The 27,198-nt window shown below is 42.9% G+C and overlaps 1 protein-coding gene across 1 annotated transcript in view; it reads right to left on the reverse strand.

The window, feature by feature from the left end:
- suclg2 (succinate-CoA ligase GDP-forming subunit beta) overlaps positions 1-26,739 on the reverse strand; it is a 355,250-nt gene extending 328,511 nt beyond the window's left edge. Inside the window, exon 1 of the mRNA XM_080183376.1 lies at positions 26,623-26,739. Within this exon, the coding sequence (XP_080039502.1) occupies positions 26,623-26,700 (78 nt within the window). The 5' untranslated portion in view covers positions 26,701-26,739. The remainder of the gene's footprint in view (positions 1-26,622) is intronic.
- Positions 26,740-27,198: the final 459 nt, after the last annotated feature.

The raw sequence follows: 27,198 nt of genomic DNA on the forward strand, positions 1-27,198 counted from the left end.
AATATTTAAAATTTGCTATGTATGTTGTGTAAAGCCCATAAATTAGGATGTGTCATCTTAGTCAATAGGTAGTACGGCAGGGAAAAGATAGCTATGGTTGCAGGCAAGAATTTCTTCCTTACTCAACATATTGGGTAAATAATTGAATAAATAAATGTAAATATCTACGTTTTGTATTCATTTTCACTATTGAAGATGATAAAGCAGAAGATATAAATGCATCAGATATTGATGTAAATGCATAAAAGGCCTTAGCTTACTTTGAGGCACTGAAACTTAATCGACCCAAACCTGTTAACATTTAACCTCAAATGCTGTTGAAAATTTACACTTCCCGCTGCCTAGGAAAAGTAGTCAGCATAATCAAGGAGCCCACGCATCTCAGGCACACTCTCTTGTACCTCCTTTCATCAGAAAATAGATACGAAATTCTGAAATCATGTACCAACCGACTCAAGAACAGCTTCTTCACTGCTGCCATCAGACTTTTGAATGGGCCTAGCTCATATCAAGTTGATATTTCTTTACACCCTAATTATGACTATAACACTATATTCTTCATCTTCTCCTTTCCAAACCCTGGTCCAGTACCACATAGAAAGACAAGGGCAGCAGATTCATGGGAACATCGCCACCTCCCCAACCAAGTTCCCCTCCAAGTCATACATAACCTGGAAATACATTGCAGTTCCTTCACTGTTACTGGAACAATATCCTGAAACTCTTCTTCGAACTGTGCAGCATGGTGGCACAGTGGTTAGCACTGCTGCCTCACAGCACCAGGGAGCTAAGCTCAATTCTGGCCTTGGGTCACTGTCTGTTTGGAGTTTGCACATTCTTTCTGTGTCTGCGTGGTTTTCCTCCCAAAGATGTGCGGGTTAGGTTGACTGGCCATGCTAAATTGGCCCGAAAGTCAGGGGATTAGCAGGGTAAATATTTGGGATTACGGGAATAAGGCCTGGGTGGGATTGTGATTGGTGCAGGCTCAATGGGCCAAATGGCCTCCCCCTGCACTGTAGGGATTCTATGATTCTAACAGCACTGTGGATGTACCTACTCCACATCGACTTCAGCAGTTCAAGAAGGCAACTCACTGCCACCTTCTCGAGGCATTTAGGGCAGCACAGTGGCACTGCTGCCTCACAACGCCACAGACCTGGATTCAATTTCTGGCTGGGTCACTGTCTGTGTGGAGTCTGCACATCTCCCCATGTCTGCACAGGTTTCCTCCAAGTGCTCCGGTTTCCTTCCACAGCCTGAAAGACATGCCGATTAAGTGTATCGGCCAAGCTAAATTCTCCTTCAGTGTGCCCAAACAGGCACCAGAGTGTGGCAACTAGGGGATTTTCACGGTAACTTCATTGCAGTGTTAATGTAAGCCTACATGTGACACTAATAAAATAAACTTAAAGATTAGGGTAGTACAATAAATATTGGTTCAGGCAGTGACTCTTACCTTCCATGAAACAGTACTTTTTAAAAACCTATCTTTCTGTGCCAAATCTTTGAAACGGCTATCCAATCAGTCCCACTTCCCTGCTCTTTCACCATACCTCTGTACATTTTTCCATTTCCAGTACATATCCAATCCCTTTCAAAAATTACAATTCAATCTGCTTCTACGCATTCCGGATCACAATAAGTCACTGCATAATATTCTCATCTCTCCTTTCAACAGCTGATAAGATTTAAAAACAATGTTAAATCAAGCTTGCAATTATCCTCTCAATATATAAATTTACATCTTCCAGAGACTAATTTTTAATACTAGAGCTAAATGGTGAAAATGTCATAGTGAAGTCAAATATCTTAGTAATAGCACAGCTCAGTAATGGGGGCAGTGGACAGAAATAGCAATGGTCGCCTAACATGTTTTATTGAAAGAAATGTGTCATACAAAGCTACATCCTTTCCCAGTTACCAGCTTTCATTCCACTGGGAAAATCGTATTTCATTTCCATCTGCATACTGATGATTGTGGTTCAATATAGTGGCCAGAACCCATCTGCCACAAGCACACAATAAATACAAACTCTACAAGTATCTATCATTTACCAAATAATGCTAAATTAACATATTGGTCAGGATTTTCCACTTCCATTCACAAAAAATATCACAAGAGGTCCAAAGTCAGTTTACATTGGTGTGAAAGGCTTACTGCAATAGCCCCCTCCCTGTCAATGGTAGGCCATGTCTCACATTGTTCAAAACAGGAATCTCAGGGGGGAATGGCCAGGACAGGACTCGGGGAGTGGCCGAGACTCCAGGGCTTGCCTGTCAAGTGTGAAAAAGCATCTTTTGAGGATGCCTTCTGCTGCTGGACCATGGGCCTCTTAGAAGGGCACTACTAATGGAAATACACGTTAGCGATCAGTACCCCATTGCAGCTAAGACCATTCAGCTGTAATTCAATTGACATGCCTGGTATCAAACTGGTCATGTAATTATGCCCACTCAAGCACCACCTGTGTATAAATGCTACTGATCGTTTCTCAGCATTTAACCCCACCATGGTGCGCCAGGTGGACAGGGCAAGCTACTCTATCCCCTTAGTGAGTCAGCAGCGGCACACTGTCACAGCAGCACAGCCCTAATTCCTGACTGTATGCTGAGATATGTATTGACAAGTGCCCTATAGACCAGGTTGAGCTAAATGCCTTGGAGTGAAGCTTTGGACAATGCCTGGGATGTGATGAGAATGTAGTAAAGCTGCGGCCACTAGTTCATGAGGTGCAGGGCAAGAGTGATGCGAGGTGCTGGCAGAGTAGAATGCGAAGTAACAACTAAGCACCAATATGATGGCCAGAATGAAAGTCCATGGCTATGCTGTGCAACTACCGTTTCTTTCTACTCCTGCCACTACTTCTCGGTGTATCCTAGTATCCACAGCGGAGATGGAAATAGCCTGCTCTCTGTGATGACCTTGGAGGGCATCCTTTAAAAGGCTGACACCTTTGGGGGCCCAGGACTGCTTTCAAGGTTCTGCTGTGTGGCAATGCTAGCCTCCACAGTCTGTGGAGCTGAAGCATTCAGAAGAAGAGGGGATTCGGATAGGCAGGGCACTCCCAGAGTCACTTAGGTGGATGATTCTGGGTATGCACCAGTTGATCCTCTTCTCTCTGGATACCCAAGGACCCTTGGCTTCTCTTCGGATAGATGAACAACTAGAGAGAGAGCTCAAGATTCCCCACCATCTTCAGGTGTTGGTACTGATGCATCCCAGCAAGTGCTTTCGCCATGGAAGTGCAGGACAAAAGTCTTGCACTAGAGTCTCAATGGTGGCCACTATGGTCACTGTGTGACCTTGTTGTACTCCCATGTCAGCACAATCACCTCAGACTTAAGGCAGGTGGACTCCTCCATGCAAATCTGATCAGTGTACCACACATCCCTTTCCATCTTTCCAGAATTCGCCTTTTAAGCTCCAGAAACTGAGGCATAATCAACTCCTGAGGCTCACCATCTGACTGTGATTCAGCAGATTCCTGGCCTCCAGCAATCCTCCAAGTGTCTGGAACGTGTGGACGGTGAGTGGGACCAATGAAGTGATGGGAACATGGCCCATAGGAGAAATGAAAATGTGTGCGTCAAAGAGTGAGTGAGATCCCTGCAGATGTGTGATGGTTGTCGTCTCCTGCAGAGCGTAGACACTGGCTATCACTGCTACCGCCTCCCAAATTGGGTCCTCAGTTTGTTGCTAGGTATCTGTCTTAAGTGTGGATAGATGATATTTATCTTTAACAGCATCAATGACTCTCTCCAGGAAGGCATCGGAGAACTCTGGGGCAGATTCCAGGCAGTCAGTACTTGCTGGTGGCCTGCAAAGTGTGCTGTGTGCTGGGGAGGCCTTGAAATGTGGCACCCTGATAATTGCAGTGCTGAAGTGATGGTGGGGTGGGTAAATCAGAGTCCACCCCACCAGCAACACTGTGTGGAACCCATGGATAAAAAGTTCTGGAATTAAGTGCTGCACTATTTGGCGGAAAAAGCCACCACAACAGTCAGCAGGCTCAACACAGCTTTTCCCATCCGCCATCGGCCTTTGCCGATTTCAAAAAAAACCTTGCTCATTGAGAATGCTAATAGCATAATTTCTACTATTCCAAAATGTACAGAGATAATTTTTATTCCAGCTGCATAAAATGAACCCAGCCTGTCAAATATGAATCATAAAATGGCAGGGTGTAATGAACATGTTAAACTTCTACCCACGTTATTCAAATTGTCAGTTATGAAAAGTGCAGAATACAGACTACACTGATAGAGCAATTAAAGGGAAGACCAGTGTTTGTATTCAACCATATCAAACAAAATGTTAAACAATCTTGGAGCAAGTAGAAAAATGTTCATCCCTCAACATAATAAGTAAACAGCAACTCTCCACCCAAGCAAATAAGCTATTTCACTGAGACCAATGCCTTGCCATCTAAACTGGTTTAAATCTGACTTGTAAGTTTTCAGCAATACTTCAAATTAAAGTACAAAATAAAAGTAATTATAAAAACTGTATTTAAAAAGCAGGGCCAATTTGAGTAGATTAGAGCATTGTGCCATCCAAACAATTAATGTACTGGGTACTTCACTTAGCAATGTGATATAATCAGAATTTATTAGAGGAATGCCAGAGGGCAAATAATTTCTGCTGCTATACTGTGGCCCAATAACAATTTTATTTGTCATAGAGCCACTGCAGTTTGAACAACACCCAAAACACACATTAAATTTATAAGAGAAGAGTGCACAAAGCTTTATTCATCTTTTGTTATTTAATAAGCTGTTCCTGCCCTTTTCATTAATTGATTGTCAACTGAAATGTATTGGACCATTAATTTTTTAAATTAAGCATTCTATTTTACGGTTTTAGCCTTCAACAAGAGTTTCCAACGCTACCATCAATCCAATTCACTCACTCGTTTAATTCAACAGAAAATATCTTCATTGATTTAGTGTAAAAGATGGATACATTTCCAATTAGATGTGCAAATCAATTCAAAAATTTTGCTTAAAAAGAACATGGGCTTAATCATACAAACCTCGAATTAGGATCTTCTTTGCATACATGCATAGTGCCTCAGAAATGTTCCAGCACACAACAAAGTGCAACACTAGCTTGAATAACTGCTCCCACATCTATTAGGATTATTCAGACATTAAAATATGGTTGCAAGCATCTTCTGCCTCCACTCATGACACAACAAATGCCTGAAACATCGAAAACAATCCTGGCTAAATGAGAACCACTTGTATAACAATGAATAAAGATGGATTGACAAGTTAACTCCTCAATTAATAAAATGTCTCAACATTATACTATCTTGGAGTGAGAAGATGCAATCTTGTACTCAAGATCCAAGGGTTGGTGCCCAGCATTTCATACTGAAAGTCAGGATGACAGTCACCTCAGGGGAGTGTCATACAGCTTCTTGCAGCCAGATTTAGAATAGCATTGGCAACAGCCTGGTAGTAACTAACATGCCATAGTTTGTTTCTCTGTGATGTAGCCAGAAATTAGAGAGAAAAGAAACCAGTATTGCTTTACAGCAAGCGTTATATACATGATATTTATGATATTAAATAAGTTGTTCAAAAACTGTTGAAAGGCGGTTATGTGAATTCTTCACATCACCTTGTTCATATGTTTACTATTAACTGTTCTTCACACAATAAACCAGCTAAAATACGACACTAACATTTCACAATACAACAGATTAACCTGACTTGTGCAGAAGTTCTCATTTTTTTAGAAATTCTAAAAGTCAAACATTTGATTGGAATATTTCTCCCAAGATCAAAACACTTACTTGTTAACAACAATTTGCAATAGTACTATTAACGTAGAAAAACATTGAATGATATTTTAGGTAAGTTTGTCAAAAAGAAATTGATACGGAAAGAGATATTAAGACAGGTGACCAAATGTTTCACCAAAGTAGTAGTTTTTAAGGAGGGGGAGCGTTAGTAATTTAGGAACAAAATTCCTGAGTGTATTACCTAAACTGCTAACGGCACACTCACCAATGGTGCGGCAAAAAGAGTAGAAACGCACAAAGGCCAAAAGAAAAGAGCATTCTGGGGAGATTCTAGAGCTGGAGGAGTTCATGGGTTATGAGTCAAGGCAATGAATGGATTAAACATGAGGGTATGAACTTTACATTGAAAGCATTAGGGGACAGAGATCCAACATAGGTCAGCAAGCACGGTATTGATGCATAAGCAGGGTTACGTATGAGAGGAAGCTGAGTTTTGAATAAGTTGGACTTTCTACAGCATTCATCCAAGAAAGCACTGGAAGCGTCAAACCTGGAGGTGGCAAAAGCATGGTCAAGGACTTCAAAAACAAATATGCTGAAGTGGGAAACGCAAGACTCTACAAGCACTATGAGTGTACCTGACCAATTCAAGAAAGCAGCTCAGCAATGCTTTCTCAAGGCCAGTGAGAGAACAGCAACAAATGTGAACCTTTCCAGCCATCCTCACATCTCATGAAGTAAAAATAAAGACTACACTATTATATTCTACCAGAGTCATTGAGATTTACAGCACGGAAACAGGCCCTTCGACCCAACTGCCCTTTTTTTTAGCCACTAAGCTAGTCCCAATTGCCCGCATTTGGCCCATATCCCTCTATACCCATCTTACCCATGTAACTGTCTAAATGCTTTTTAAAAGACAAAATTGTATCCATCTCTACTACTACCACTGGCAGCTCATTCCAGACACTCACCACTGTGTGAAAAAAATTACCCCTCTAGACCCTTTTGTATCTGTCCTCTCTCACCTTAACTTATGCCCTCGAGTTTTAGACTTCCCTGCCTTTGGGAAAGGATGTTGACTATCTAACTGATCTATTTTTTGCCATCCATGCTTTGTTCACCCATCAACACTGAGCTCTGCAAGCTACATTGGCTCCCAGTTAAGCAATGTCTTGTCTCTTTAATCCCCACACTTGCTCTTAATCCCCAGGAAATAAATCTCAATACTGTGTCATCATTCTTGATGGCCTTTTAGCAATTTCTGTATCAGTATTTTCTGTTTTTAATTTTAGATTTTCAGCATCTGCAATATTTTCCATTCTTTTCTACTATGTTATTTCCTCAAAGAGTTCAGCAACTTTGGTTAAACATGAGCATCATCATTTAGAAAGCCATGCTGGCCATTTTATTTCACTTTCCAGCTCTAGATGTTTTGTTACCTGATTCTTTTGGCAAAGGTTCCAGTATCTTCTTCACTGTTGACATTAAACTAAATTAGTTCCTTGCATTATTTATATTTATGTTTGAAGCAAGGAATTACATTTGATGTTGCCAGTCCCAAGCTGTCGTAAGCTACAGCATTGGCATTGACCTGGATTTTAGAAAATTGCATACTTTTGCCCTGTTAGTGAACTTCAATGGTTATGGCAAGGCAAATGCGAGCAATTTTCTACATTGCCAGATCAAACTCAGTCTTGTAGCTTATGACAGCGTGGCTAGTGGCTAGGTCTAGAGTACATCTTCAGTACAATTACCAAAATATTATTCAGGCCCATAACCTTTGTAGTATCCAATGTCTTCAGCCACTTCTTGATATCACATGGAATGAGTCAAATTGGTTGAAGACTGGTATCTGTAATGCTGGAGAGCTCAGGACTAGGCTAATATGGATCATCCACATTGCACTTTTGGCAAACATTTCAGCCTTTGCCTTTTTCACTAACGTATCAGAGGGGGGATATTTTTGGAGCTTCCTCCTCCAGTTAGTTGTTTAATTGTGCATCACCATTCATGTCTGGATATAGCAGGACAGCAGAGCTTAGATCTAAGTTCTGCAGTCTTGCTATATCCAGACATGATATTGGTTATGGGATCACTTAACTCTATCTATCAAATGCTACTTCCAATTTTTGGCATGCATGTATTACTGTGATATAGCTCCACAAGCTAAGCATCCATTTTTCAGTATACTTAGTGCTGCTCCTGGCGTGCACCCCTGCACTCTTCATTGAACCATGGAGGATAGTAAATTTGTTCAAAGAAATTTAACTCCAAACATCGAAAGCATGGATTAATTTCCCATTGTGGCTAAAATCTAGAGAAAAGCTATATTCTGTGGACAAACACCAGCACTGAGTAATGGATTACAATTGTTAACAACAAGACAAGAAATTCTTAAAGTCCAACTCTATAGCAAAATGTAGCAACATGGAGTTTAGTTTCAGGTGGCAATCTGGAGTCAACAACGGGGACCCATATGCATTTGTGGGAGCTGAGGATAACAGGTTTGATTTTGCCAAAATTAAACTAAAGATGCTTTAAATAATTCCAGTTAGGGCAGGCAAGCAATTGGCTAATGTAGTACTAATCCAGGTCAACAGGGTGACACCGAGTGTCACTGGCATACATATATTAAATTACAATGGTACAATACCACCAAAATGCGGAAAGTTGGACACTGAATATACCCCAGAAGTAACAGCACAGTAAGTAGTGCTGCCTCCAAACCATTCTTAATAATGCAGATTAAGTCACTTCATTCAAGCTTGTAAACTTGAATTTTGTTTATTTCCAATGTAAAACTGAACTGCTGAATTTCTGAGTGACATTCAACAACAGATATGGTCTACATTCCTTTAAATTTATTGAAAACTATTAGAGAATATTATTATTTACCCAGAATACATTCAGTGTTTTTGCAGCCCTGAGTGCGATTTCCAAGTAATGTTCAACATGGATGGCACTACTTCATCAGCTGAGCGAGGGTAATAGTGGTAAACAGTACATTTCCTCGTGGATGATTGACCTAATGCCATCAATGTCACGGGGTCTCTCCGTCAATTTGAGGACTTCCAGGATCATTCCCTCCAAACTGTATTACACTGCACCAACACTTCTAAATGGTTCTGCCATTCCAATGGGACAGGATTTGTGCAAGATAGTGATTGAGCTGTTGGGACATTCACTGAAAGATTAGAACTTGTGATAATAACTATGTCAGGCTACTGCTTGATCACTCAGTGAGATAGCTTTTCCAATTTCGGCACAATCACCAGATGTTAAATTGATTTGCCTGGCTATGCCTTTATCAGGTCCAAATCTTGGATACTGCCAGGTGGTCCATCCACCTCCGTTCTTATTGTAGTTTCTTGTAGCTGTTATGATACAACTGAGTGCTTACTTCATCTACATTTTCACAATGAATATTCCAAATTTTTGACATTCTACATTTGGGTAACCATGATTCATAAGATCTCTTTGGCAGATAAGCGCTCTAAGTACCATTAGAGAAAAGCATGTTTCTGGCAAATGAAAAACTGATTTACATGACGAATTGCTGAAGCATTATGATAGTTTTTTTAAAAGCCTGGACTGAGAAACAGCACAACTGTCAAAATATTTTCACATTGGTAAAATGCAAAACCTAGTTAATGTAATGTCAATTCTTGAGTAGAAAATGATAATTAAATATAAAAAAATCCAGTTGTCACCACTTTTGTAAAAAAAATACCAGCACCAAAATATTCAGACAAAAAATAAGAGATTGAGGTGCCTTTTACACATAATGACTCTGATGCGTATTGGACTACATCAATGCTACAATTTAACAGACCCTTAAATCTTACTTTCACTATTAAAACATGATTGTATTTCCAATTACTCTTTCATTTATGAACAGGGAAGCAGTGATCGAGAGGATAGTATCAAAGCAGAACAGCCTTGTAGAGATCACAGCTCCCTATTTAAGCCCTACCACCTATATAAAATGTTGTTATGTACAAGAGGGGGCATAATTTAAAACAACCCCAATTTCTCATCTTGCCAACTATCCATAAACAGAAAGGTGTGTTGATTTTCATTTCTCTCTCAATAACTGATGTTTTCTCCAACCCTTTAGCAATAACCCACAGCAAACTCAAGATAGGGTAAAATCAGAGGGTTAGTTTATTTTACAATTAAAATGTAGGAGGGGGTGTTGCTACATAGCCCCAGTATATTGTGCTGATACGGTGCTTTTAAGAAATGTATTTTAATCATGTTTCTTTGCAGGATTGTTAGCATTATGTTGTCTGCAACCAGTGTCCTCTAATTGTTACTGAAGCAAGATAATGGATATCATGTTTATTTTTAATCTGGATAAATGCAGGGTTGTGTTTTTTAATGGTCCTTTGGGGAATGCTGAGTGGAATTTGATTGAGATTGACTGACAGTTTGCGTCATGTGGCTAGGGACAGCTATGCTTCATAGGAAAGTCCAGTTTTTAGTTTCACTTTTCAGAATGGCTTAAAGTGGAGAGAAGCAACAGTGCTCTTTTCCTCTCCCTGGAGTTGGAGTTACATTTTTGTTGTTGTTAAAAGCTGGTGGAAGGAGGCAATGTCTCTGTCTCTCTCTCCAGAGGCTTGCTGAAAGTTCCAGAACTGGGAAGCCTCAGAGATTTGATCCAACATTCAAAGGACCAATTCACAGCAGGTGTTAAAAAGTTGCAAATCCAGTATCATGTGAGCATACTTGTTTCTATGCCAACTCTGAAGAAAGGTGTGTGTCTGTGGGATGGTGTTTAACTTGGAATAAGAGAGATTGTTAGCTTTTAGGAGGTATATTATGTTGTGTTTAATTCTTGTAAGTGGTAAAAGTTACACTAAATCTTTTTGTTATATTTTAACTGTCCTTAAATAAATGTTGTTTGATAAAAGTTTTCTAGTGGGTCACTTGAATCATACCTTATGCTCTCCCATGCCAAAACCAAATGTAAAAAATGTAAAACTTAGGGTTTAAGCTAACTAAAACACCTTAGAATTTTTGATCTGCATCTTAGCAACATTCACAAAATAAGAGAAGGGAAGAAAGAGGTGCAAATAAAGACCACAGGTAAAATAAGAACTAGTGTTTCACAAGTCCAAAATCCAAAGTCCAATGGTGTATTCCTTCAAAAAGGTTGACGCTGATGCAGGGTAATCCACTTTCGCAGTGACTTCCATGATGGGAGAAATTTTAGTTATACTGCTGTTTTGTTGATGGAAGATGGCTAACTGCCTCACTTAGTTTCACAAGGCAATATGACATGATCTAGCAGCTTTTAATTTGGGGGGGAGGTCATGTGACTTAATTTCCACTTCTCATCCTTGGTTTGGACAAAGGATGTATACTTCTGGTCTGGATTCTTGAGATAGATAATATTTCCTCCATTACTAAGTTTACGACAGGTTTCAAAGTCCTTTGTCTTCACAAGCGGGCTGTCTCCATTGGCCAGAACTTTACCTCAGAACTGTAAAAGGGCTTTTATGCATTTTCTTGCAGTTGATTTTTGCAGTAATAAGGGACATTAGCACATCTTTAGAGATGAACAGGTTGCCGTGACTTTCTAAAGGCTAGAAATTATTTTTGTGTGGTGTAGCCAGTCATAGTTCCAGTTAGTGTCAAGTCTTTGTCCATTATACATATTTCTAAAAATAATTTTATAAGATAACCAGGATGATATGGATATATATATTTTCTTTCATCTCTTCTTTGCATGACAATACCCATACATCTATCACATGGGCATTGTATTGTCATTTGTGATGCAATAAATATTTGGGATGAATAACATTTTAAAATATTATAATCTGCATTAATCTTATTATAAATTGTAATTTTTTCCAGTCACTGCTTAATTTACTATTAGTTAGTAGTAATACCGCGAGAATCTAAAGGTCTTCTGTTTCAACTTTTTTATGTGTAAAAACAAAGTTGAAAAAGATGGATGCAGTAATTATATCAATTAAAAATGTAATTAAAACCATGATTAACAAATTACAATTTTTAATCACAAGATTAATGCTGATTGATTTTTTTTCAAATCACTTGACAGTCCTAATATTCATTACATCACAAATGACATTTGTCCAGAGCCACGTGATAAATGTATTGGTTTTTTATGTTCATGCTAGAACTTAGAAAAGTTTTTAGAGATCATAACTCTCTCCCTTATTATTGCCCTCTACACCATTGATTCCTGTTGCTTGTCCAACTGTAAAAGGTCTAAGCATCCGTAACTCCAACAGGCAGCCTCAGGGCTCACAAATGGTCAGATCTTGACCATTGTTGGAGCACAGAGTTTGCTTCTCGTACATTACAATGTGACTTGCAAAAATACATTATGAACATAGAAGTTAAATGGTGAGTAAACCTGCCTGCTTAACACAAGCAATAATGTTTGCCATTGCAATCACTGCAAATTTAAACCAATTCAGGTTCCCAACTTGCAATATACAAAGTTTACTTACTTATATAAATGTGCTGTAACAGCATACTGCAGTTCCTATTAACAATAGATAAATAATAATAATTTAACAGTTTTTGATAAATTCTTTTAAAATATTCTTTACCTGTTGAGGACTGTCACTAAGAAATACTGTAGTTCAATTTTATATTGGAAATTAAAACTTGTAGATTTGAATTTGGTCATCATTTATCTTCCCTCCTATTCTGAAGGTGCTTGGGCAAGGTTACATGAGGACTGGAAACTCTGCTCCTCCACACCAATATTCTTCAACTGAGTTTAAACAGGGTCAGCAGATTAGTGAACCATGAAGGGCATCACAAACAGGTACATCATTTGATGCGTTCACATACATAATTTACTGCATGCATCAGGTTTGAGGGAAGCCTTCTATTTTTTTCTCTTCCATGCAGAAGATACCAAACTATACCATCTGCATCATAGTCCAATTTAGAGTGGCTAATCTGAAGTAACATGCACCAAGAAGAAAAATCATCGACATGTTTTGGTCTAATAATGGAAAGATGTCATGGTTATAGCTGATTGTGTGTGTGTGGACTTGAGTGTAGGACACTTTAAGGTACTCATATTGTAAGAAACACTCTACCATGCGTGGGGTCACCTGATCTGGGGGGGTGTGAAAGGTTAGACAGCACACTTTTGGAAATTAGTTTGCATGGCAGGCTGAATGGGGCCTTTCCTGCAATTATCTCTGTGATTGAGAGTTTTCTTTTAGTTTTGACATGTGACAGGTACTATTAGATTTCAATTGACTGAAATTGCGTAAAAGGCACAGCTGATAAGTTTTCTGCTCCTTATTTAACTAAGGCAACCCTACCAAATCCAGTGCCATAATGCAAGGTTAGCTGGAGCCAAGAAGGGTCAATTCCAATTTCCGGTGATAGGTCTACCCCTCCAGGTCATCTCAATGAGCCAGATTGATGGGCCAATTATAAACAGTGCCCAGGAGGACTTTAAACTGCCTGGGTTAGATGTTGGATTCGCGAGTTCAGCACAGACAATTGACTCAGTTTGAATCCCCCAAAAATAATTTCTATTTATTTACATGACATCTTTTACCAGAGGAAAGAAACGGTTCAAGGCTCTGTGGGCAGGCAAAAAAGTGGAATTAAAGCCACAGTCAGTTCAGCCATGATCTTGTTGAATGGCAGAGCGAAGTGTAGGACCTATTCCTGTGCTATTTCTTACTATGATCCTATGATTAACCTTCTCTCATAAGCTAGTCTCAGTGAATCTAGCAAATTTACTGTGGATTGACATGCTTCAATTAACCTGTGGTTCTTGCACCCCCATTAAGCAAAACATGTAAGCAGCTTTTGTTTTTTCACTCACTATCTGAGATGACTGTTATAATGCACCAATATTTTTAAATCTTTGTTTTACTTAAAAATTAACATGCTGTTAAATCTATTATTTGCGTAACAGCAAGCTTTGTGGTTTTGCCTGTCATTCTACCCTGTCCATTTCATTTTATCCAGTCATATTTTTTAGTTTCCAGTGCTAGTGATGACTAATTTTACACCCACAACACAAGGCTATCTTTCTCCTTTGTTTTCCATTAGACAACTTGCAATTGCAGGCTTGAGTGCTCACTGGACCGGAAACAAAAACCAGGAACTCTTCCTGAGCAGCATAATAAACAGCACAACCCATCATAGCATTTACCAGTGTATTGCACCATCCTTTTAATTGCGGCATAGACACATACTGCCCAATCAATTCATGGTTCCAGCAGCTGGAGGAGCAGAAGTTTGACAACAAATAATTGACTTTCAGCACCCAATCATAGAATGAATGTATTGTGACATGCACTACTCTGAATAATGCCTTCGAGCTACTGTTGTCCCAATCCTCAGTTTCTTCATCAACTATACTTAGTAAAAGGATACCACAGGGCAGTTTGTGATGTAGCAGCCACCTTCATGTTCCAACCACTCTCATGTTCAATGATGCATACCAGGTGGTTATTTCAGCTTCATAAAAAGTCAGCAAAAAAAAATCTTATTTGCAAGGGAGGCTGCCCTTCCGGCAAATGCTTCCACTTTTTCTCCCCTACATCTCTCTCAAATGGATGAAAGATGTCATTGTAATCCAAAAAACTCTGAATCATGATGGACAATGTATGTGGTGTATTAGGCATTCTCCTAATACACCACAAGCTTATACAGTTCAATCAGTCATTGTGGACAGAAATTCAAAAGGCAAAAACTGTTTGCCTGTTTTCAACCTGGTCCTGAAGAATTATAAAGCATTCGCTAGAAATCCAAGAAACTGAATGAAGAATGATGGTAAATGCCTCTTGTATTTTCCAATGTTTTTCTCACCCTCCTCTTAACGATGCAGAAGCATCATACTACACTCATAGCAACTTACTGCCATACCCTACTGTTCAAAATAGTAAGTAGACTGCCAATATAAACCTACAACAAGAAGCTCTGCAATTCTCACAGAAAATCCTTTAACAGCCATTTTCTGGCATTCCACACATCACTGATGAAAGCATCAAATCTGGCAAACAAAAATGAACAGATATACCTCAATTCTCTTTCATAGGAGAATCTATCATGCTTCAATCTTAATCTTGGACTATGCATCCTGGAGAAAATCATGATTTAGTTGTCATGTTTCTATGGTTCCTGTTTCTTCATTAGCAATGCTATACAAACTATGAAGACTTTATTAAAATTGATTAGAGCTATGTTACTGAGGTTTTTTTGAGAATACCAAATGGATACACACATTTCATGTACACATCATAAGAACAAAATTACACTGCAGGTCTCCTATCACCTCATATGCACACGATGTTGGGAAAATCTGCCTTAAGAGCTACCCATATCAACAAAATTCCTTTGGGAGATATTGTTCTCACTGTGATTTACACTTTAAGCGCAGAAACACATCACGGAATAGCAAACAGATCCTATTTCTCTTGCCCCCAATCAGCAAAGCAGCTTCAATACAAGTCAAACTATTTTTGGCATGAGTTCATTGTAATTTCCTCAACGCCATCCCCAAATGTAAATTCTAGGAATCTAGTGTTAAAGATTAATCTTATGATTTTGTGGATGTAACAACAAAGCGCTGAGTTGCCTAGGTGTTTCCGGCATCAATGCAGAGACTAATCCCACACAATAATGCAGGATTTAAGTACATAAGTCCCAATTGCAACATCTAAAGAATGAATTAATTAATTTGCATTTATATAGTACTTATTATTACAGGAACTGTCACTGTGCTTGTTAGTTAATGGATTAATTTCAAATTGTGAATGATCGTAGAAGCAAAGACGAAACAGTTTGCACATGCAGCATGGAAACAAGATCAACTGATAATCTATTTTTGGCCTTATTAGTTGAAGGAAGAATGTTGGCCAGGACACCAAAATATTCCACCTTTCTTCAAACAATTGCATCAGATCTTATACATTCAACAAGTCAGCAGTTGGGACCCTGGTTAGAAAGGTAGTGAGGGGATCATGCACAAATGACAAGTGTCAGCGGTCGGCCAACTGAACATTATTATAATGTTTCACTATTTATTGGAGGACTTAAACCCCTTTTTCAAAAGTGCAGATTGAGAATATCAAAGAAAAAAGGGTCAGCATTATGACAGGAAGAGGGCCATCTTGTTTCAAAAGTGAAAGTGTTATATGCAGGCCCTCCCCTTCACTTCAGTCACATTATTTTGATTTGATTTATTATTGTCACATGTATTATACAGTGAAAAGTATTGTTTCTTGCGCGCTATACAGACAAAACATACCGTTCATAGAGAAGAAAACGACAGAGTGCAGAATGTAGTGTTACAGTCATTGCCAGGTGTAGAGAAAGATCAACTTAATGCAAGTTAAGTCCATTCAAAAGTCTGTCAGCAGCAAAGAAAAAGGTGCTCTTGAGTCTGTTGGTACATGACCTCAGACTTCTGTATCATTTTTCTGAAGGAAGGTGGTGGAAGAAAGAATGTCCAGGGTGCGTGGGGTCCTTGATTATGCTGGCTGCTTTGCCGAGACAGCAGGAAGTGTAGACAGAGTCAATGGATGGGAGGCTGGTTCATGTGATGGATTGGGCTACATTCACGACCTTTTGTAGATTCTTGCGGTCTTGGGCAGAGCAGGAGTCCTGCCAAGCTGTGATACAACCAGAAAGAATGCTTTCTATGGTGCGTCTGAAAAAGTTGGTGAGAGTTGTAGCTGACATACCGAATTCCCTTAGTCTTCTGAGAAAGTAGAGGCATTGGTGAGTTTTCTTAACTATAGTGTCAGCATGGGGGAGACCAGGACAGGTTGTAGATGATCTGGACTCCTAACAACTTGAAGCTCTTGACCCTTTCTACTTCGTGGCCATTGATGTAGATAGGGGCATGTTCTTCTTTACACTTCTTGAAGTTGATGACAATCTCCTTCATTTTGCTGATGCTGAGGGAGAGATCATTTTTGCCGCACCAGTTCGCCAGATTCTCTACCTCATTCCTGTACCCTGTATGGAGAGCCTTCCGAACTTGAATTAAATTTAGATCCTTGGTGACTTTGGCACACAGCCTGAAAGCAGGCTTCATTCTTCAAACTGACCAGCTGATTGGACTAAACGCTTAAAAGCCTCAGACCTTGACATTAAATACTCCACAGTTCCACCCAGAAGTAACATTCACCTCTGTGCCTTGGCTTCTAGATGTGGATGTGCCGGCGTTGGACTGGGGTAAACACAGTAAAAAGTCTAACACCAGGTTTTAGTCCAACCAATTTATTTGATAGTAAACTCACAAGCTTTCGAGGGAACTCCCTCTTCATCAGGTGAATGGAGAGTTCTGGCCTTGGACAGAGCATATAAAGCACTCTAAACTGTCTGTGCTTTATATGCTCTGTCCGAGGCCAGAACTCTCCATTCACCTGATGAAGAGGGAGTCCCCTCGAAAGCTTGTGAGTTTACTATCAAATAAATCAGTTGGACTAAAACCTGGTGTTGTCAGACTTCCTACCTTGGCTTCTAGCCCAGGGCAAACTAACAGGACGCAAGTTTTCTCTGCTATGTCAGTTTTCAAAACTTAACAATAGACAATGCAGCTAACTGTGAACTCCTACCACAAAACCCAAAGTGGAATCATTGGAAATTGCAATAAAAAATGCTTTTTAGAGACAGGGCACTGTAGAATGGTTTTCTACTTCAACTCCAAGAAAGAATAAGGTCAACAGATTGATTTTTTTTGAAATAGTTATTTAACCAAAGGAGAAACCCTTAGATAATGTTTGAATACTAACGCAGCTAATAGAATTGAGAGAAACATAAGAGGAGAAGCAAGCTATTCAGCCCATTGAGCCTGTTCTACTATTCAATGCTATCATGGCTGATCATCCATTTCAATATCTTTATTTCCATGCTGTCGCCCTTTCCCTTTATGTTACTGGTATTTAGAAATGTCAATTTTGTTTTAAACATACTCAATCACTGAGCTTCCACAGCCTTCTGAGACAGAGATTTCCAATGATTCACAACCCCTGAGTAAAAATGCTTTTTCTCATCTCGGTTCTACGTTATCCTTATTTTGAAATCATACCCCAATTCTAGACTCCCCAGCCAAGGGAAACATCTTACTGACCTGTTGCTTCTTACCCAATCCTTTAAGCATTTTGTAGGTTTCAACGAGATCTCCTCTTATTCTTTGAAACTCTTTATAAACATTCTTTACATCTTTATAAATTCAATTTCACAACAGGGAAAACATGAAGGTAATTCACTTCGGTTAGAAGAAAATACGTTGATTAACTATTTCATATTGCTGTTCAGAGGGAATTGGGGTTCCTCATATACAAAAAAAAAGTTAACATATGGATCCAGCAAGCAATTAAAAAGAAAAATGTTATATTGACCCTTGTGCAATAGATTTGGTGTATAAGAGTACAGAGGTTTTGCTGCATTCATACAGAGCTATGGTAAGACCACACCTGAGAACAGTTTTGATTTCCACATCTAACTTGCTTATATGCTTTTAAGAGTGGGGACAACAAAGGTGTATTATACTGATTCCTGGTTCTCTCCCACAAGAGTATAATGGGCTGATATCATCTGGAGTTTGGAAGAATGAGAGGTGATGATTCAAGTATTACTCCCAGAGGGCTTCAATGAGTGGATGTGGAGAGGTTGTTCCTCCATTAGAAAGTCTATGTAGAGTCTCAAGATAATATTGACTTCTTCAGAGGGTTGACAGTTTTTTGAAATCTCTAGCCCACAGAGCTCTGGATATTCTGAGTACCAGGTACCAGATTTGATTCCCGGCTTGGGTCACTGTCTGTGTGGAGTGTGCAAGTTCTCCCCATGTCTGCGTGGGTGTCCCTCATCTGAAAGACGTGCTGGTTGGGTGCACTGGCCATGCTAAATTCTTCCTCAGTGTACCCGAACAGGTGCCAGAATGTGGTAAATGGGGGATTTTCACAGTAACTTCGCTGCAGTGTTAGTGTAAGCCTACGTGTAAAACTAATAAATAAAATATATTCTAGATCACTAGATCTTAGAGCTTCAGAGAATCAAGGAAGGTGGGGATCAGGCTGCGATGGGGAGCCGAGGTCAAAGATCAGCAATAGCCATATTAAATGATGGAGCAAGCTCAAAATGACTTAAGCCATGATCCTGCTTCTATTTCTTGTGTAGGTTCTACAATCTGTAAATTTTTGCATTGTCAAAGATTTTGCACCATCTGCTTTTATACCACTACAGTAAGAATGATATGTAAGCTAATGGTCACAATTTCTGAACTTCAACGCAGCAACCACCAAAGGTTTCATAAAAGTGCAACAACCCTCCCCCACTTAAAACCCAATGACACAGAAATTACTAACCATCACCTCCCCGCTGCCCCCCCTCAATCCCTCAGTGTACCTGAACAGGTGCCAAAGTGTGGCAACAAGGGGATTTTTATAGTAACTTTGTTGCAGTGTTAATGTAAGCCTACTTATGACACTAATAAAATAAATATATTCTAGATCACTAGATCTTAGAGCTTTTGAGAATCAAGGAAGATGGAGATCAGGCTGCAATGGGGAGCCGAGGTCAAAAATCAGTCATGACCATACCGAACGCTCGAGCAGGTGGTGTAAGCCATGATCCTGTTTCTATTTCTAATGTAGGTTGATACTAACATCATTCTGCAAGCTGTAAATTCCCACATTGTCAAAGATTTTGCACCAGTCCAGTCTTTTACCACTACTGTAAGAGCATTGTCTAAATTCTGGCTAATGGTCACAACTTCTGAAATCCAACGCTGCAACCTCCAAAGTTTCATGAGGGTGAGCAACACCCCACTACCCCCCGCCCTCACAGTTAAAACCCAATGACCCATAAGTTACTAACCATCACCACCCAGGCCCCAGTCTACCCCCTATGCTGCAAAGTTAGCCATAATCTGAAAATGCCAGCGTTGAACTGGGGTAAACATAGTAAGAAGTCTCATTGTTCTCCGGAGCAGTGTTCCTGGTGGCTGTGGTGAGTGTTGGATTTACTTTAAATGCTTTTTGACCGCATTTCCGGTTCGCGGGGTTTCTGAGAGTACTTTTTACTTCCATAGCGGAAGTTAGGCGAGGGGATAGTCAGGAAGGGAGAGCGGGGGGGTATAAAAAGAAAGTGATAGACAGCGGAGTGAGTGGGAACTGAGTGAGAGTTATAAGGGCTTTGGCTCGCTGGGCTTAGGCAAGGTGAGTTGCAGTTTCTATCTTCCCCGTGTTGCATTTCGGCACATACAAACCCAAGTGAGGTTGGGACATGGCATGGGCTATGGGGAGGAACGTTAGCTGTGTTAGGTGCCACATGTGGGAGTTCTTGGAGGCATCACGTCTCCCGAAGGCCCACATCTGCGCCAAGTGTTTAGAGCTGCAGCGTTTGAGGGCCCGGGTCAGGCAACTAGAGGGGCGTTTAGAGGATGCATTTCTGGTTAGGGAGAATGAGGAGTTAATGGCTAGAAACCATGAACAAGTGGAGGTCCCAAGGGCTGAGGAACAGGACGGGTGGATAACTGTTAAGAGGAAAAAGAATAGTCCTGGTCCAAAGACCACCCCAGTGGCCCCCCAAAAGGCATCGACAGGGGTACAAAAGGAAAGACAGGAGGGCCAGAATGACTCAGAGGGAAGGAAGGGGGCTGGCAATGAGATAGTGGTGGGGGATGGGAGGGTCAAAGGAATTGACAGGAGGTTGTGTGGGCAAAAGTGGGACTCCAGGATGGTAGTCTGCCTCCCTGGAGCAGCGGTACAGGACATATCGGAGAGGATAGAGGGAATTTTGAAAGGGGAGGGGACCCAGGCAGAAGTAATAATACACATAGGAGAGAGGGATGTAGGAAGGCAGAGTAGGGCAGATGTACGCAGGCAATTTAGGGAGTTGGGGTCCAAACTGAAGAGCAGGACCTCCAGGGTGGCATTCTCTGGGCTGCTGCCTAGTACAAGCATAAGAACATAAGAAATAGAAGCAGGAGTAGGCCATCTATCCCTTCGAGCCTGCCCCACCATTCAGTAAGATCATGGCTGATCTGTCGTGGCTCAGTTCCACATTCCCGCCCTCTCCCAATAACCCTTAATCCCCTCTCTTATCAAAAACCCATCAACCCGTGTCTTAAAAATATTTAGCCAGGCAGCCTCCACCACCTCAACGGGCAGAGAATTCCAGAGATTCACCACCCTTTGAGTGAAGAAGTTCCTCCTCAACTCCATTCTAAACCGCCCCCCTTTATCTTGAGGCTGTGCCCCCTAGTCCTACTATCCTTTCTGAGCGGGAAGAGTCTCTCCACCTCTATCCTATCCATCCCATTCATCATCTTGTATGTCTCAATGAGATCTCCCCTCATTCTTCTAAACTCTAACGAGTACAAGCCTAGTTTATTCAGCCGCTCCTCATAGCTCAACCCCCTCAACTCCAGTATCAGCCTAGTAAACCTCCTCTGCACTCCCTCCAAGGCCAAAATATCCTTGCGTAAGTACGGCGACCAAAACTGCACACAGTACTCCAGCTGCGGCCTCACTAATGCCCTATACAGCCGCAGCAAGACCTCCCTACTTTTATATTCAATCCCCCTCGCTATGAAGGCCAGCATCCCATTAGCCTTCCTGACCACCTGCTGCACCTGCAGGCTGGGTTTTTGCGACTCATGCACAAGGACCCCGAGGTCCCTCTGCACCGTCGCCTGCTGCAGTTTTTCGCCACGTAAGTAACAGTCCTTCCTACCATTATTCCTACCAAAGTGGACCACCTCGCACTTGCCAACATTAAATTCCATTTGCCAGTTCCTGGCCCATTCGCCCAGCCTATCTAGATCCTTCTGCAGGCTCTCCACACCCTCCGCACAATTTGCCATTCCACCAATCTTGGTGTCATCAGCAAATTTCAACACCATACACTCGGTTCCCTCCTCCAGATCATCTATATAAATGGTAAATAGCTGAGGCCCCAGCACCGACCCCTGGGGCACTCCACTAGTCACCAACCGCCAATCCGAATAGCACCCGTTAACCCCCACTCTCTGCCTCCTATTTGACAACCAATCCTCTATCCACGCTAACACCCTACCCCCAACTCCATGCCCCCTTACCTTCTGCAATAACCTCTTGTGAGGTACCTTGTCAAACGCCTTCTGAAAATCAAGAAAGACCACATCCACCGGCTCTCCTCTATCCACCGCCCTAGACACATCCTCATAGAACTCCAATAAATTTGTTAGACACGACTTCCCCTTAACAAAACCGTGCTGCGTCTGCTCTATCAAGCAATTCCCCTCAAGATGCCTCACTATTTCCTCCTTGATGACGGATTCTAACATTTTACCTACAACAGACGTTAAACTAACCGGCCTATAATTCCCTGCCTTTTGCCTGGCACCCTTCTTAAACAACAGCGTAACATTAGCCGCTTTTCAATCTTCTGGCACTTCCCCGGAATCCAGCGACGTTTGGAAAATAACCACCAAGGCATCCACTATCACCTCCGCCATTTCTTTCAGAACCCTCGGATGCATTCCATCCGGTCCTGGGGACTTGTCCACAATCAGTCCCTCCAGTCTGTCGAGCACCACCTCTCTAGTAACAATAATAGTAACAAGCAGGGCTAGGAATAATGAGATCATGCAGCTGAATGCATGGCTGAGGGATTGGTGCAAGGTAGAGGGCTTTACTTTTGTAGACCACTGGGAAGTATTTGTGAGAGAAGGGCACCTGTACAGGAGGGATGGGGAAAATATGAATGGGGGGGGACAAATGTCTTAGCAGGGAGGTTAGCTGGAGTGTTTAGGCAGGGTTTAAACTAATGGGGGGGGTTGGGGATGAGACTGATAGCTCATTAGACACTGGGGTCAGGAGTGAGTTGGGTGATAGGGTGGGTTTGGGTGAAAGGAAAATTATCAGGGGGAAGGAGGTTCCGAGTGGGCCTGGAGGGTTGGACTGCGTCTGTTTCAATGCGAGGAGTGTGACAGGTAAAACGGATGAGCTTAGGGCCTTGATGCTCGTGAGGAATTTAGATGTGGTGGCAGTGACGGAGACATGGTTAAAGGAAGGGCAGGACTGGCAGCTGAATGTTCCTGGGTATAAGTGTTTTAGGTGTGACAGAGGAGGGTTGAAGAGAGGTGGTGGGGTGGCATTGTTAGTAAAGGAGCACATCACAGCAGTGCAGAGGGAAGATAATATGGAGGAGTTAGGGATCAAGTCGCTGTGGGTGGAGTTGAGGAATAAAAAGGGAGAGATTACGATGCTAGGGGTATACTACAGGCCACCCAACAGCCCGAGGTCAGTGGAGGAAGGTATTTGCAGAGGCATTTTAGATAGGTGCACAAAGAATAAGGTGGTTGTAGTGGGTGACTTTAACCTTCCTGGAGTGGATTGGAAGGTTCCTAGAGCTGGAGGTACGGATGGGGAGGAGTTTGTAAAATGTGCGTTGGAAGGGTCCTTGGGGCAGTACGTAACTAACCCAACTAGGGAGGGGGCTATACTGGATTTAGTGTTGGGTAATGAGCCGGGGCAGGTGGTTGAGGTTGCAGTAGGCAAACATGTGGCTAACAGTGACTACAAGTCTGTCTACTTTAGGATAAAAATGGAAAGGGATGAGTGCCGTCCGAAGGGGAGGGTGCTGAACTGGGGGAAGGCAAGCTACAGCCAGATTAGGAGGGAGATGAAGGACACTGATTGGGAGGGGTTGTTAGCGGGCAAGTCCACGGTTGGTAAATGGGAGGCTTTCAAGGGCAAACTGATAATGTTGCAGGGAAGGCATGGGCCGGCAAAGAGGAAGGATGGGAAAGGCAGGATTAGAGAGCCGTGGATTACAGGGGGTATTGAAGACTTGGTCAGGAAGAAGAGAGAGGCATATGTTAGGTTGAAACAACTGGGAACGGAGAGAGCGCTGGAGGAATAGAGAGAGAGTAGGAGGGAGCTTAAAAGGGGAATTAGAAGGGCAAATAGAGGGCATGAAATGGCTTTGGCTGATTGGATTAGGAAAATCCAAAGGCATTTTACTCTTATATTAGGAGCAAGAGAGTGGTTAGAGGGAAAATTGGTCCTCTTAGGGACAAAGGAGGGGAGCTATGCATCGAGTCTGAGGGAATGGGGGAGATCCTGAATGAATTCTTTGCGTCGGTATTCACGAAGGAGAGGGGTTTGGTGTCGTGTAATGTCTTGGAGGGAGCTGTAGATCATTTGAAGGAAATATCCATTACGAGGGAGGAAGTGCTGGGGTTGTTAGGTAGTATAAAAACGGATAAAGCTCCAGGGCCTGATGGTATTTATCCCAGGCTGCTTAGGGATATGAAAGATGAAATTGCTGGGCCTCTGACACAAATCTTTGTCTCTTCTTTGGACACAGGTGAGGTCCCAGAGGACTGGAGGGTAGCTAATGTGGTACCGCTGTTTGAAAAGGGCAGTAGGGATAACCCTGGTAATTTTAGACCAGTGAGTTTGGCATCGGTGGTAGGAAAATTATTGGAAAAAATTCTTAGGGATAGGATGTATAAGCATTTGGAGCATTGCGATCTGATTAGGGATACGCAACATGGCTTTGTTCAGGGGAGGTCTTGCCTTACGAACCTGGTAGAATTTTTTGAGGAGGTGACAAAAACGGTTGACGATGGACGAGCCGTTGATGTCATCTATATGGACTTCAGTAAGGCGTTTGACAAAGTCCCTCACGGTAGGCTGGTAGAAAAGGTTAAGGCACATGGGATACAAGGACAGGTAGCTAGATGGATTGAAAACTGGCTGGGCAACAGGAGACAGAGAGTAGTAGTGGAAGGGTCCTTTTCTGGCTGGAGGTCAGTCACCAGCGGTGTGCCGCAGGGCTCAGTACTGGGACCTCTCCTCTTTGTAATATATATATGAACGACTTGGAAGAGGGCGTACGTGGTGTGATCAGCAAGTTTGTGGATGATACTAAGATGGCAGAATTGGCAGATACTGAGGAAGATTGTCAGGTGACACAGCAGGATATAGATAGGTTGGTATATTGGGCAGATAGACGGCAGATGGAATTTAATCCTGACAAATGTGAGGTGATGCATTTTGGAAGGAATAATGCAGGGAGGAGTTACATGATAAAAGATAGACCAATTAAGAGTATAGAAATGCAGAAGGACCTGGGAGTGCAGGTGCACAAGTCTCTGAAGGTGGAGAAAGTTGTGAAGAAAACTTACGGAATGCTAGCCTTTATAGGAAGGGGTATAGAGTATAAGAGCTGTCGTCTAATGCTTCAGTTGTACAGAACGTTGGTTAGACCGCGTTTGGAGTACTGCGTCCAGTTCTGGTCACCTTACTACCGGAAGGACGTGGAGACCCTGGAGAGAGTGCAGATGAGGTTTACCAGGATGCTGCTGGTATGGAAGGACTGAGTTACGAGGAAAGATTGGAAAAACTGGGGCTCTTCTCCTTAGAAAGACGGAGATTAAGGGGGGATCTGATAGAGGTGTATAAAATAATGAAGGGAACAGATAGAGTCAACAGTGGCAGGGTTTTCCCTAGATTGGGGACAACTATTACAAGAGGTCACGATCTAAGGGTGAGGGGCGAGAAGTATAATTTGGATATTAGAGGAAGGTTTTTCACGCAGAGGGTCGTGGGAGTATGGAATGCACTACCAAGTAAGGTGGTGGAGGCAGGTACGTTGGACTTGTTTAAGGTTTACTTAGATAGACACATGAGTGAAACAGGGATGGAGGGTTATAGAAAAAGGGTCAGAGCCTCGGGACGACACTGGAAATGTAATATTACATGTTAATGTTTTGTCTCTTTTAATCCACAGGAGTCGGTCCACCTTGTTGTCAAACAGGGGGCATGGACACGGTGGGTCATGCGTGGGCTGCTCTTGGAGGTTTCGAGAGTGGCCTAGTACTTCGTGCCGTTGTGTGTGCTTAATCCTGGACCAGCAGACGGGCACCACAACAGCTCCAGTGACTATCACTGCTAGCTGTGCAGATACATGGATTTGGGCCTGGGTCTGTGGGAGTTTGCGCATTCTCCCTGTGGTTGCGTGGGTTTCCTCCGGGTGCTCCAGTTTCCTCCCACACCCCAAAGATGTGCTCTTAGGCTGATTGGTGTACCAAATTGACCCTACACTATTCTCCCCCGAATCTGGCTACATTTGGGGTACCATTCACATACACACGGGGCAGGGTAGGCATAGGAAAATGCTTTGTTGAAATGGCGGCGCGGGCTCGTTGGGCCGAAGGGCCCGTTTCCCGTGCTGGGTTGTTCTTTAACACCAGGTTAAAGTCCAACAGGTTTATTTGGTGGCACAAGTCACTAACGTTCGGAGCGCTGCCCCTTGATGAAGAGGTAGCGCTCTGAAAGCTATGACTTGTCCTACCAAATACCTGTTGAACTTTAACCTGGTGTTGTGAGACTTCTTACTGCAGAGTTAGAATAGCAAAGCTGCACAAAGTCAGACAAAAGTTTCAAGTTAAGCAATGGGCCAGGTGAAAACCTAAAGAGTCTGAAATCACTGTGCACAAACCACACACTTTGTTGAAGTTTGGGAAAGAGAAAGCGGCATGAGACACCCAAATAAACTCAATATTCCAATACTATCCACTTCATGCTAGTAACAAACTAAAACACTTTCCCAAAGAGGCCTCTCTTTAGAAATATTAAACAACTTCAGACAAAGTGCGACACTGTCATCTTTCTGCTGGGTTTTGGGGAACACTGTCAGGGATTACAGCGCTAAAGATCTCTGTGGTTCTCAGTGCGGTGATTGATCTTTGAAACAGCAACTGGCCGCTTCAGGGGGACGGGGGTCAAACATCTCCCCGACCTGAGAGTGAGAGCTCGGCCAGGCCTGCGGAGCCCGGGCCCATTCCCAGAGACAAACCCTTCTCCCCCACCCCCGCAGTCCCACCGTCCGCTCCCGCTGCACCCACCTGGCGGGGACACAGAGCCAGCCGCCCGGCCCCTTTTCTCAGCGCTCTCGCTGCCTGCAGTGCCACCGAGGCCGCCATGTTGCCGGAACACCAGTCAGAACCAGGAGGGGGTGGGGCAAGGGGGAGGGGCCAGGGGAGGGGAGGGGGGGAGGGCCGAGGGGAAGGAGAGGGAGGGGCCAAGAGGATGGCGGGGGAGGGGGGAGGGGGGAGGGGGGAGGGGGGCGGGGAAAGGAGAGGAGGCGGGGCGAGGGGGAGAGGAGGAGGGGCGAGGGGCGAGGGGACCAGGGGAGGGGCGAGGGGGACCAGGGGAGGGGCGAGGGGGACCAGGGGGAGGGGCGGGGGGGGGAGGGGGACCAGGGGAGGGGCGGGGGGGGGAGGGGGACCAGGGGAGGGGCGGGGGGGGGAGGGGGACCAGGGGAGGGGCGGGGGGGGGGAGGGGGACCAGGGGAGGGGCGGGGGGGGGAGGGGGACCAGGGGAAGGGGCGGGGGGGGAGGGGGACCAGGGGAGGGGCGGGGGGGGAGGGGGACCGGGGGGGGGGAGGGGGACCCGGGGGGGGGAGGGGGACCGGGGGGGGG

Source organism: Carcharhinus amblyrhynchos, chromosome 3, assembly GCF_965287045.1.
Source record: "Carcharhinus amblyrhynchos chromosome 3, sCarAmb.v2.hapA, whole genome shotgun sequence".
In the NCBI taxonomy this organism is placed as follows: domain Eukaryota; kingdom Metazoa; phylum Chordata; class Chondrichthyes; order Carcharhiniformes; family Carcharhinidae; genus Carcharhinus; species Carcharhinus amblyrhynchos.